The 13,921-nt window shown below is 38.7% G+C and overlaps 1 protein-coding gene across 1 annotated transcript; it reads right to left on the bottom strand.

Moving 5' to 3' along the window:
• Positions 1-1,562: 1,562 nt before the first annotated feature.
• LOC119538186 (olfactory receptor 5AN1-like) lies at positions 1,563-2,501 on the bottom strand. Its single transcript, XM_037840997.1, has one exon. It carries the CDS (start codon positions 2,499-2,501, stop codon positions 1,563-1,565), a length of 939 nt encoding a protein of 312 aa, XP_037696925.1.
• Between the last annotated feature and the right edge of the window lie 11,420 nt (positions 2,502-13,921).

Below are 13,921 nucleotides of genomic sequence, written 5' to 3'. Positions count from 1 at the left end.
TTTCACTGCTGTGAAGTTTAAAATCTGTGTCCCTGGTAGGAGGGGTCCCGTCTGTTGCTTCTGTGCCTTTCCTGCATGGAGACCAAGTGAGGGGAGGGGAGATGATCAGCTGGTCTGGGATGGAAAATTCCTACCTGGTATTTCCTCTCTTTCTTCAGTTCAGCATCTACAGGGTCTTACTCCAGTATATATCCTTCTTCAGAGTTCTAAATAATTCAGAATTGTCCTTTTTTGTTGAATCTCTGGAGAGAAGTTTTCAGTAGCTGTTTACATTGCCAAGTTGATGATATCACCCATCTTCCTCTTTTTAAACAGAAAGCTGGAATCACAAGTATTATTTCATCTTAAGATTTCTGTTATGGGTAACTGGCCAGAGTTGAGAATTCCATCTCTCCCATTATCTATATATCTTTTCACAGAGCTTCCTGGAAAATATCAGTATTAAGTAAAAGTAATTTCATTAAATTCATTGTATCAGCCCATATACCCACAAATCTCCAGGACACGGAACCTGGAATACAGACAATAAGAGAGAAATATATCATTTTTTTTACACTGGATCTTAGTCCTTGCAGCATTAAGTAATCAGTGAATCTATTCAGTGACTTGACTGCAATGAATTCTTACATATGAAAATCCATCTCCTCACAAAAACTTTGCACAGAAATTTGAAATATCAGAAATGATCTGATAGTTTGATACCATAAGTTATGTCAAATAAGCTTAAATTTTATCATTGTAATGGAGACAGAAATAGAAGTTAGAGTGCCAAAATATCAGATATTACTGTAAGATGTGGCACAAACTTTGAATAACAACTTCCATCATAATTCCCACTGAACTATGGATGTATAGATTATATTATCAGATTAGGAAGCCAGCGTTACTGAAGGATCACACTTCACTTTCCATCCTACTTCATGATTTAAATCATATTCCCCTCCTTAGACCATGACTTATGGAGTTATAGCAATGACCAAAAACATATTAGATGATTAGCACTGAGAGAATCTTAGGTAAACCTTAACTATTGAAGACAGGTCTTTCCAGGAAGCACAAACAGTCCAATTGCATAGCTTTATTCTGTCCAAAGGTACATCCCCTCTGTTCATTCTCATCTGGTCACGAACACAGAATAATCAACAGTAACTCCCATGTCTGGATTATGCTGCATCCAAATATTTAGGTGAGAAGGTTTCTGGACTCCTAGGGGACTCTGGAATTACCAACCCATAGGTAAAGATGCATGAGATTGAAAGGGCCCTAATCTCAGAAGCAAAAATATTCTATACCTTCTGTTTCACAATAAATAGGCTTAGATTAATAAGTAAAGTGGCTACCCCAGAAGCACGGTGAACATGAACTTCCAAGATATGAACATAAGGTATTTCAGTGGCACTGCTTCAGCTTTTGGTCCATAATGACATATTATCTAATGGAAATTATGTCCTTATACATGCAAAGTTAAATATTATTAATTTCCGTTTGTGTACCTATTTTCATGGGTTATGTTGATTGGTTCTGACTTGCCAAATATATCACTTATCTCACAATCTGTGACCTTAGCAGTGTCCTCTCCTTTTTTTCAACCTCATCATGGCATCTTTAATCTCTCTGTTCCTCAGGCTGTAAATCACTGGATTCAACATGGGAATGAACACATTATAAAAGACTGAGGCAAATCTATCTAAGCTGGAGGAGCCACCAGAGCTGGAGCTCAAATAGACATAGATAACTGATGTATAGAACAGGGAAACAATGGTCACGTGAGAAGCACAGGTGTTGAAAGCCTTGGATCTGCCTTTAGCTGAAGTGATCTTCATAATGGAGATGACAATATAACCATAGGATAGCATGATGATTACAGCATTTGCTATCCCATAGGTCACTGTTAATATAGCAAGAATAACTTTCACAAAGAAAGTGTCAGTGCAGGACAAGTTCAACAACTGAGGCATGTCACAGAAGAAGTGGTTGATAACTTTAGGTCCACAGAAGTGGAGCTGAAGCAAGGCACCTAATAGGGAAAACGAAGCAAAGAGTCCAGCCATGTAGGCTCCCAGTGCCATCCAAATACAGAGGGTGGGAGACATGATGGATGAATAGAGCAGTGGCTTACAAATGGCAGCATATCGGTCATAAGCCATGGCTGTCAGGAGACAAGAATCACTCAGACCTATGGTTGAAAAGATGAAGAACTGAGCCATGCAGCCCACAAAATTGATCGTTTGCTGCTCTTGGAAGAAGCTGAAGAGCATATTTGGGGCTGTGGAGGTAACATAGCAGATATCTATGAAGGATAAATGACTGAGGAAGAAGTACATGGGTGTGTGGAGGTGGGAATCCATCCTTATTAAGATGATGAGGCACAGGTTCCAGGTCACAGTCATAATGTAGATCAGCAGGAATATAACAAAGAGCACTGGTAAGATCCTGGGAAAATCTGAGAATCCCAAGAGGATGAAGTGGGTGATCCCTGTAATATTTCCTCCTACAATCATTGCCTCGGTGCTTCTGAAATCAGAATAATTGCTGAGCCAGGAGAAATGATGTAATATTATTTTCATATGTGTGATTCTTTTCCTCCAATGTTCACTTGAGAATAAATACTTAGATACCATTTTGGTGAAAACAATCCATCTTTTCACCTCAGAGTAGTTAAGAAGTTGCTATTCAGTGTCAAAGTGTCAATTAATTTATGTGCTCCCATGAGAATTACTACTGATGTATAAAAATTTGAGTGGTAGCTCTAAAAACTGTACTATGAAATATATCATGATTATTAAATATAGAGTTCAACAGTTATATTAATAGTTATTTAATGACCTCTATTAATTCAATATATAACTATTATTTTATAATAGTAAAAGTTTAAGTGGCATCTTCCTAGAATTATTTTGAAATAGACTTTCTGTTCTATATTGAAAATGGGATTTTTAAAATATATTCTGTTTTTTAATTAATTTTTTTTAATTAACAAAACATTAAAAAAAAACACACAATAAAAAACATTTCAAATAAACCATAACAAGGGAGTAAGAAAAAGACAACTAACCTAAAATAACTACTTTACTTCCAACATGTTACTACTCCAAGAAAATAACCTAATATAGCAACATTTCTGTGAACTTGTTCCTACCATACCCACCAGAAATTAACAAATCACATTCATTCCTGGGCATTCCCAGAATGTTAAATTTACCCATGATAGCTTATCTGTTCTTATTGGGTTATTGTTCTCCCTTCATTAATTTTACTTTCAAGCACTGTTGCTCCTTTTCATGACACTTTACAACATATGCCTCATAATACATAATATGTGTAATACACAGTATATGTATTAGACATATACTAAATTCAACATCTACAAACTGGACTGAAAAATAACATCAAAATTTCAATTTTGATAAATTTGGTGGGATAAAAGCTTGCATACCCAATAAATTTATGGAATAAGTTCTCTATGAAAGCTTTCATTTAAAGCATCCTATAGTTGGGTAATTCAGTTCAATATAGACCTGAGATATTTTCTCAATGTTAGGGTATTTTGGAAATAGCTTAGCACTGTGGTTAAGGGTTTGGGCTTTGAAATTTGGGTTTGGATATGATTTTGTTTTTATGAATATGTCCCAGTGCCTTAAACACACTAAATCCAGATTAATTCCTACTAAAATAAGAGCTCATGAACTTCAAGGTTATAGGAGAGTTATAAGAGGAAATTATTCAAGTGTTCAAAACAGTTCAGTACATCATAACTGTTCACTCATAGTTGGCTATCATTATCATTGGTTGCTTCAAGATGCCCACATGACTGATAATTCCTACTGTGGCTAGGAATGTTAGTCATGCCTAAGTTTAATGGATTACTTTTTGAAAATTTCTAAGACATCATCATCCCTGTAGACAGTTTGGAGTTGCTTCCAGGCAGGTGTAGATTTGTACCCAGTGTTCTTGCAAGACGAAACACCTAGTGAAATGAAGCATTTGCTATTTAGTTTGATTGAGTTCAGGTAAATGGGGTCAATGAATGACCATCATCAAGCTGTGATAGGCACTGAGATACAGAAAAGGTCAAAGATAAGATTCATTTCCCAAATACTACAGATTATAAGTCTTACTTTTCATATATATATTGTCACCATGGTTTGGTCACTAAGAGAATCATAATAGATAATACCTGTTGGTCTTGCTCCATTCAAAACTCTCATTTCTTGGTAAAAAGTCAAGATTTTTTTCTTAAAAAATTAATAATTATGGGGGAGTTGAATTTTTAGGTATTCAACAGATTATTTCTGCAAACTTACAATTGCTCTGACAATACATGCATTCTTAAAAGTATTGTAAATTTGAATAATTCATTTTCATTTTAAGAACAGATGTGTTAAAATAACAGAGAATTAATGAATGATTTCTAGATTTGGCAATAATTTAACATATGATATTGTTATTATCTTACATTGGAGCAAATAACATAAACTCTTTCATTATTGGTGGGTGACCTGGCTTACTATGGATGAGAGAAAAAATAGATGTGCATTTACATAATCTTTGGGTGGGAAAGTTATTTCTGATATATAATTCCAGAAAGATAAACTTTTAAAGAAGAAAATGCTATAACAATGTACACCTTGGTAATGACATAAAAAATTTACACCTTGGTAATGACATAAAAAATGGAATATAATTGATGAACTGGAATAAAACATGTAAAATTTTAAAAAGACAATATGGAATTGCCTTTAGTATTTAAAAAATCATGTAATTAAAAAATAATCAGAGAACTTTCAGGGAGATGGTTGGAATAGGAGAAGCCAGGCAAACTTCTCCACCATGGAACAACTAGAGAAAAGGCAGAAAATGGTTCCAGGGTATGAGTGGCCAAAGAGGAACTTCTACATTGTATTGAGAGGACCTGGATGAAGAAGCTGGGAATTTATGACTGAAAGGACTTGGTGAGTTTACTCAGTCATGAACACTGTTGGGGCTGGCTGCTACACATTGGCTGCAGCAGTGAGGGGGGAATTATGCAATTCCACACTCCCATCTCTGCAACCAGCTGGGACATAACCCATCTCAGCCCTGAAGCTGGGAGCTCCCATGTGGGAACTTTGGAATCAACAAACTTGTGTTAGCCACACACTGAGACCTTACTGTGGTGCAAAGTGCTTACCCCCCAGCCCTGAGACAAGATGCTGCAGGTACCTGATTTGGAGGGTGAGTTGGGGAGCCATCTCATCAAGAGAAGAGGTGGTGCATAGCTGAGCAGCAGCTGCTCTGGCAGTCAGCAGGTGAGAGAGATATTCTGTGTCCTGCAGCCTTTATTCCTTCTCCATGGAGGACTGCAGTGCCCAAGGCTTGCACTACTGGAGAAGTGGGGACTAGGGAGACAGCTTCACAGAAACACCAAGAGCCCCTCCATAACCACAGAGACCTGTGGGTGTATTGTGGGCAGGGTTCATGTAGGTTGCCAAAAAGCAGAGACCTTCCAAGCTGGCTGAGGGCTGGGGAAGGTGAATACCTCAGCCCCACAGACTGAAGATAATACACTCAGAAGCCTGAAAATCATCAGACCCATCAAGATCTCAAGTGGCTTCTCTGCTAAGGTGCATAGTTCCCACCTCCCACACCCAGGGCCGGATTTTAATCTGGTCTGGAACCCACACAGGAGGCTGCCACATTCAGGGAAAAACAGACTTGAGAAGAGGCGACCCAAGAACTCTATCTGCAGGGAAGACAGGGAAAGTGTCGTCTGCCAAATTCCTGTTCTGAAAAGTTCTCTACAGATAGCCAAATAGACTTGTGTCTCCCAAAAAAATGTTATCAAAATCATCAAATGCAGAGAAATCAGGAGAAAACCACAAAGGACATGATGATGCAAGAAGATCTGGCCAAGCCAATGACCAAATTAAAAAGCCAGAGGAGACACAGAACTTGGAACAACTAATCAAAGAAGTGCATACAAATCTCCAAAACAATTTCAATGGGTTGACTAAAGACATCAAGGATATCAAAAAGACCCTAGAAGAGCATAAGGAAGATTTTGAAAGAGTAAATAGAAAATGATCAGATCTCATGGAAATGAAAGATACTGTAGATCAAATTAAAAATTACTAGAGATGCACAAGGGCAGATTTGAAGAGGCAAGAGAAAGAATAAGTGAACTAGAAGACAGCACAATTGAATGCAAAAACACAAAAGAACAAATGGTGAAAAGGATGGAAAAATTCTAATCGGATCATAGGGAAATAATGGACAACATGAAGCACGCAAGTATAAGAATCATTGGTGTTTCCGAAGGAAAAAACAAGAGTAAAGGCCTGGGAAGAGTATTTGAGGAGTTAATTGGGGAAAACTTCCCAACCCTTATAAAAGATATAAAATATGTAAGTCAAAGAAGCTGATGAACTCCAAATAGAATAAATCCAAATAGACCCACTCCCAGACACATACTAAGCAGATTGTCAAATATTGAAGAGGAGGATAAAGTCCTGAAAGCAGCAAGAGAAAAGTGATTCACCACATACAAGGGTAACCACATGTGACTAAGTACTGACTACTCAATAGGCACCATGGAGGTGAGAAGGCGGTGGTACGATGTATTTGGGATTCCAGAAAGGGTGAGTTTGCCCCAGAGGCAGAGGGCAGGCCTTCTACCTCAATGCTCAAGAAGAGTGCTGCTGTCCCAGGCCTGGAGTAGAGCACATTCCCAAGGGTTTGGGGAGAGCCTAGCCACCACTCCACTATTCTGAAGGGGTTGAGCATGTGGCCCAGGAAAAAGTCTGATTGCTGCCCCAATGTTTGAGGAGGGTTGGGCTGAGAAGAAGGTGGCCTCCCCAATGCGTGCTTATGTTGGAGCACTCACTCAGGATTTGGAGAGTAAAGGGCTGCCATGAAGGCCTTTGGAAAGTGTTGGACACCTGTTCTCTCAAGTCCCAAGGTAAAAGTGTTATTCTATAAATGACTCTCAGACTTTGAAATCTATTGAAGTATGCCCTGCAGTTTTAGGAACTGTTTTCGTCCTGTGAACCCGGTTTTCCTTTCTGTTTCTCTTTATTAAAATGGGAACGTTTATCCTATGACTGTCTTTCCTTTGTATATTGGCAGCAGATAACTTGTTCTGAGTTTCACTGGTCCATAGCCAGGGGGGAATTTTGCCTTAGAACAGACCGCACCTGTAAATGATTTTGATAAGATCTGGTACTTACCTATTGTTTCTCAAATGATTTAAATTTTTGTGATATTGGGAAGGGATGAGTGTATTTTGTATTTGGAAAGAATACGTATTTTTGGGGTCCAAGGGTTGGATGTACTGGCTTGGATATATTATGTCCCACTAAAAGAGCCATGATCTTCTAACTCAATTTTGTTGGGTAGAAACTTTTGGTTGAGTGTTTCCATGGAGATGTGACTCACCAACTGTGGGCAATACCTTTGATTAGATTATTTCCATGGAGGTGTTGCCCTGCCCATTCAGGGTGGGTCTTAATTAAATCACTGGCATCCTGTAAGAGCTCACAGACAGAAGGAGGTCAGTGCTGCCACTGAAAGAGACTTTTGGAGAGATGCTTGGGTGCTGATGCTTAGAGATACTTGGAAACATTTGGAAATGCTAGCTCAGAGTTCACTCTGGAGAAACTGAAAGAGTCAAACTCAAAGACATTTTGGAGAAAGCCATTTAGAAACCACAACCCAGGAGCAAGGGAAAGCAGAAGCCAGCCATGTGACTTCCCAGCTGACTGAGGTGCTCCAGAGGCCTCGGCCATTCTTCAGTGAAGGTATCATTTTGTTGATGTCTTATTTTTGACATTTTTATGGCCACAGAACTGTAAACTTGTAACAAATAACCCCCCTCTATAAAAGCCAATCCATTTCCAGCATTTTGTATGATGGCAGCATTAGAAAACTGGAACAACTTTTTACAAGAGACTCATCAATACAACAAATAATACAAATAAATTGAAAGTGAAATGATGGAAAAAAATATTCCATGCAAGCTGTAACCAAAAGAAAGCAGGGATTGCCATAGTAATATCAGGAAAAATAGACTTTAAATGCAATGATGTCATAACAGACAAGGAAGGGCACTATATATTAATAAAAGGGACTATTAACCAAGAAGAAATCAGTCATAAATGTTTATATACCCAATTAAGGAGCTCCAAAGTACATGAAGCAAACACTGGTAAAAATGGAACAATAGATGTTTCTACAATAATAGTGGGAAACATCAATACAGCACTCTCTTCTATAGATAGAAAACCAGACAGAGGATCAATAAGGAAATAGAGAACCTAAACAATGTGACAAATGAATTATACCTAACAGATATATATATATATATATATATATCACTGCATCCCCAAACACCAGGATATTCAATCTTTTCTAATGCTTATGGAATATTCTCCAGGACAGATCATATATTTGGGCACAAAACAGTTTTAAATAAATTCAAAAAGCTTGAAATTATTCAAAGCACTTTCCTTGACCATGATAGAATGAAGCTGGAAATCACTCATAACCAAAGAACCAGATTGTTCAAAAATATATTGAGGTTAAACAAACCATTCTTAAATAATCAGTGGGTCAAAGAAGAAACTGCAAGAGAAATCAGTAAATATCCAGAGATGAATGAAACCAAGAATACAACATATCAAAACCTTTGGGATACAATGAAGGTGGATGGAAATTTATAGCTCTATATGCACACATTAAAAAGGAAGAAAGAGCTAAAACCAGAGACCTAACTGAACAACCAAAGAAGCTAGAGAAAGAACAGCAAACTAACCTTAAAGCAAGTATAAGGAAGGAAATAACAAAGACTAAAGCAGAAATAAATGAACTGGAGAACAAAAAACAATAGAGAGAATCAATAAAATATAAAGTTTGCTCTTTGAGAACCAACATGCCTTCACAGGAGGATTTTACCAAGCTTTCCAAAAAGATGCAAATAAAATTATAAGCGAGAGGGGGATCATTAGCATGGATCCCAAAGAAATAAAAAAAAAACAGGCAGAAGAGGATACTATGAACAACTGTAAGCCAGCAAACTAGACAATTTAGAGGAAACTTGCAATTTTATGGAAATACATCGTCAACCTATACTGACTCGAGAAGAAATAAATGACCTCAACGAACCAATCACAAGTAAGGAGATAAAATCAGTCATCAAAAACCTTCCTACAAAGAAAAGCCCAGGTCCACATGTCTTTACAGGGGAATTTTACCAAACTTTCCAAAAAGAATTGAACAATTCCTGCTCAAATTCTTCCAAAAAAGAAAAAGAAAATGGAATAAAAAGAAGCACTACCTAACGCATTTTATGAAGTTAACATCACTCTAATACCAAAACCATATAAAGAAACTACAAGAAAGGAAAACTACAGGCCAATCTTCCTAATGAGTATACATGCAAAAATTCTCAAAAAAAACACTTGCAAAATGAATCCAAAGGCACATTAAAAGAATGATAAACGATGATCAAGTGGGGTTCTTTCCAGGCATGCAAGCGTGGTTTAATGTAAGAAAAATCAATCAATGTATTACAGCGTATTAACTGTAAGAAAGGAATAAGTTTCGTTTTCACATAGAGACAGCATGGAATAAGGGAAATGGAGGCAAAACCAGTTTAAACAAGCCCCAGACAAAGAGAAGAGAGAATCTGCCTGATGTAAAGAGACATGAGGTAGTATCAGAGGCGGGAACTCACAGCAAAAAAATAAAAATTTGGGGGGGGGCATTGGCTAATCAGTTCAAAATCTCAATAATGAGCTAGTTGGCTCTCTGGGATTGGCTGTACAAATTAAAATCTCAAAAGATGAATTAGTTAGTGTTCTCGGATAGGCTGTAACCTCTGTAGTACCCAGTCAATGGGGAAACAGGGGAGGGACTTGCGAATTAGGAGTAGGAGATTTAAACATCGCCATTCTCTTCCTCTGGCGCGCCAGCCTTCCGCGTGTTTGGCTGGACGCCCCATCTTGCAAGATCGTAAATAAATTCTTTTCTCCTCCAGAACCGAGAGAGCGTTTATTCCCTTACAGGTACCACTTTATTTCCGACAACTTGGGGGCTCGTCCGGGATCCAAAGCTTCGGAGGGGGACCCCCGAGGTGGACAAAGGGAAGGCGCGCCCCGCTGATTGAGCGGTCTCGGACTCCGCCATTGGGGGCCCATCTCCGGCAGCTAAAGGGCCCGAGACCAGATGCTTGGATCTGCCGGTTGTGGATGAGAAAAGGGGGAAAAAGAAAAGGCCTGCCTCTGGTTAACCAGGCAACTCCGTGCACGGACCAAGGTAAGGAAAGAAATATTATATTACCTTGGTGGTTAAAGCATTCTGAAAGTCTGGGGCTGATCCTGAGGGAAAGATGCCCAAACAAGACTCAGAATGGGGACATTCTGATGAGCCTAGAGCTGATCCTAAGGGAAAGATGCTCAGGCAAGACTCAGAATGGGGAATAGAGGCAGTCAGCCGGCTGGGAATAAAGGGAAGGGGGTACCTTTAGGGTCCCCGGGGAACATTCCTCTAAATAATCCATTGGGAAACATGTTAAAACATTGGGCTAAAAGTAATTGGACCAAGGGAAAGGGTAAAAGAAAATGATCAAATATTATTGTTATGTTTAGACAAAAAAAAAAAAAAAAAAGTCATTTTGCTGCCAAATATATTCTGGCCAAAATATAAGGCAGATAAGAGTTGGCTTTGTGCTGACCTCGTGTGTCATGTTAATAAAAATAAACCTTTTTCCAAGGCAGAATTGAACTGTGCCATGTGGTGGCTGCAGGGAAAAAAGAAACTAAAACCTGGGATAAGCATTCCCCCACCTTATGGTTTCCCCTCCCCCACTGGGGCGGGAACCATTAAAGCCTGGGGTTTTGGTGGAAGCAGTCTATGCCCCCAGGCAATTGGAGAGCCAGTTAATGCTGACTGCTCCAGTAATTACAACCCATCAAAAGTTAAGAAAAACAAAAAAATGGAGAGATTTCCAAAAGTTTCTGTTTCTAAAGGCTCTTAAAGAAAGAAAGGTAAGAATCATTAATAAAAAGCCTAGCAAGGCTAGCTGAATAACAATTAACTTGATTCTTAAACTCTGGTTTATGTAAATATCCCTTTCTTGGGAGAAGAAAGGGAAATGGGAAAGAGGGCGGCTATGAGAGAAAGAGAGAGACTGCATCCACCTAAAATAAAATTGGCTGTACCCATATCCCCAAAAAACGATGAAAGTTGAGGTCTGAAGTCAAGTGGTCTCAGGCTGGGAGAGTGGAGTGGCCCACATGCATGAAAAGGGTGAGTTTGCCCTGGGGGTTGAGGGTGGGCCTTCCGCCTCAATGCTCTAGAAAAGTTTTGCCGCCTCAGGACCCAGAGGGTGGAGCACATTCCCAGGGGAATGTGAAAAGCCTGGCTGCCACCCCACTGTTCAGAGAAGGTAGAGCCTTTACCCCGAAGAGGCAGAGTCTGGGTGGCACCCCGATGTTTAAGAAGGGTGGGGCCAAAAAGGTAATCTCCCCAACATCACCCCAGACTTTGAAAAGAAAAGGGCTGCCACAAAAGCCTCTAAAAAGGGTTGGACTCCCACTCCCTCAAGCCCCAAGAATACAATGTCATTCTGTTAATAACTCAGACTTTAAAAGGTCAGTTATATAAAGGAATTTTAGCCTAATATTCAGAGAAGATCCAAAAATCGATGAATGGCTGAATAAGCCATTAGAGGAAATATTCAGAGAATCAACAAGCCAGGGAGGAAACAGACAAAAGTGAGATAGAGAAGTAATTGGAGCAGTTTAAAAAAAAAAAAAAAAAAAAAAAAGGAGGAAGGAAATTTGTAGCATGGGGTTTGTGTGATTCTCTATTCATATACTTATGTGGGGCTAAACAGGTATTAATAAATACATTTACATATTTTAGTGTGCTGTGTAATTAAGTCTAAGGCATGTGGAAGCTACATTTAAAGTCCCTTAATGTGTGTATCAGGGTATATAGAAAGTTATATGCACATTTTTTAGGACTGTATTTGGATGCATTCTGAGAGTTAAAACTTCATGAATCTAATGGGAGTTTAAGTTGTATGTTTACACAGGAATGTGGGATAGTTGTATTTGTATGTAATAAAAGCATGTAATACAATTACGTAGGAGTCTTTCAAACTGTGAAAGTTTGTCTGTGTAATTTAAAGCTTGGCAAAAATTTCCTGTGTACTCATCTATAGTAAACTGAAGCTATTTCTTTGTGTCTTTATAGCGTATACTAGTTTGTGTGTACTCTAAAGCTGGGCAATTGTGTGCAGTTTCACAATAGTGTGAAAAATGAAAAAAAAAAAAAGGTGAGAAAAACTGTGTAAAAGTTTTCTATGTATGTGTAACAGTAGTGTATTGGCTATACATGCTTATAAATGGGAATGTATGTCTGTTTCGTATGGTTATGAGTGTGTATATAAGTTATATGTGTCTGTATTCCAGATATATGAGACTGTGTATTCTTGTAAAAAGCAGAATAATTTCTCTGATATATTTTGGGCAAAAGCAAAAGGTCCATACTCAAAGTGCAAGTAAATGTTCCTATAAAAGGGTTTAAGGTTCACTAAAGCTGAATTAAACAAACTTAGAACAGTGAATGGTTCATATCTCTTCCCAGGTCTCCATTTGGTAATGCCAGGTTGCTATCTTAACATTAAGTCTAATAGGAATAAAGACACCACATATATTGTCAAATACTACACACCAAGGCTTGTCCTCCTCTCCCTGGAGAGTGGGTTTTTACTCATCTAACAGCAAAACTTGTGTGTATGTTCAAGGTATGCATATATGTGAATCACGTATATTCAAGCATCACTAAACTAGGTGTACTAAAAACTGAATTTTAATTTAGCATTTAAGAGTGGTAAGCCTTTTTGTGTTCATTAATCTTAGGTTATTGTAAATTATTGTTGTCCTTTAGTCTAATTGTTCTAGCCTGAAATGTTGGTAAGTTCTTGCTGCTCTTCATGCACATGACTTCAGGAGTGTCTGTACCTAAAGCAGGTATTAGCAGTTTTACACTAGGGGAGTCATTAGAGGGGTGCAAGCCATGTGTAATTTAGTACTTAGGCAATTACAAGGTGTAGGCCTTTGGTTTTTGGTTTGCCTTTCCCCAGGAGGACTGGAGAGCTCCCCTCCCTAGGCACAAAAGATCTTTTTCTTAAGAATTATATACTGGCCTTGTCTTCTACTTTATCATCTCTCAGGCACCGTGGACTGCTGGCTCAGACCCTGCCTCTTGAATTTGCTGCCCATTGACATCAGCCTGGCAGCTGGGTTCTGATCCAGTCGTGGAAAGAATCCAAACTTCAACCGATCTGGGAAGGACCCTATCAAGTCTTGCTGACAACTAAGACGGCAGTCCGAACGGCAGAAAGAGGCTGGACTCATTACACACGAGTGAAGGGACCGGTGCCTGAACCAGACGATAAGTATCCAGCAACTCAACCTGAATCCTGGAAAGTGACTCCTACCTCAGATCCCCTAAGGATCACTTTAAATAGGCAACAGTTAAAGGAACATATTAGAAGGGAGAAAGGGCTGGATTAAACCCTATGTTTGCATTGTGCTCTGTGTATAGCTTAATGATGAAATTGCTTATGCTGATCATAATGTTCTATATTCAAGGAGTAACAGGTTCTGCTAAGCTGGTTATAAGTGTAGTCAAAGGCTTAAAGTCTCAAACTGTACAATTTGATGTTTGTCAAGTAATGAGCTGTAAAAATCTAAAACGTCAGCAACAACTGAGAGAGGAATATAAGCATTTATGTAAGCAGACTGTTCAAATAGAAAGCAAGATTGTTGGGGGGCGAACATTTGAGAGTATAACTTATGAGACACCTAACCCCTGTTATCCTTGGAACACTGCTTGGTGGACCACACAGTATGAGGGATGGGTCTTAACCCAGGTT

Source organism: Choloepus didactylus, chromosome 6 (genome assembly GCF_015220235.1).
Source record: "Choloepus didactylus isolate mChoDid1 chromosome 6, mChoDid1.pri, whole genome shotgun sequence".
Taxonomy (NCBI): Eukaryota; Metazoa; Chordata; class Mammalia; order Pilosa; family Megalonychidae; genus Choloepus; species Choloepus didactylus.
This window is presented reverse-complemented; position numbering and strand designations above follow the sequence as displayed.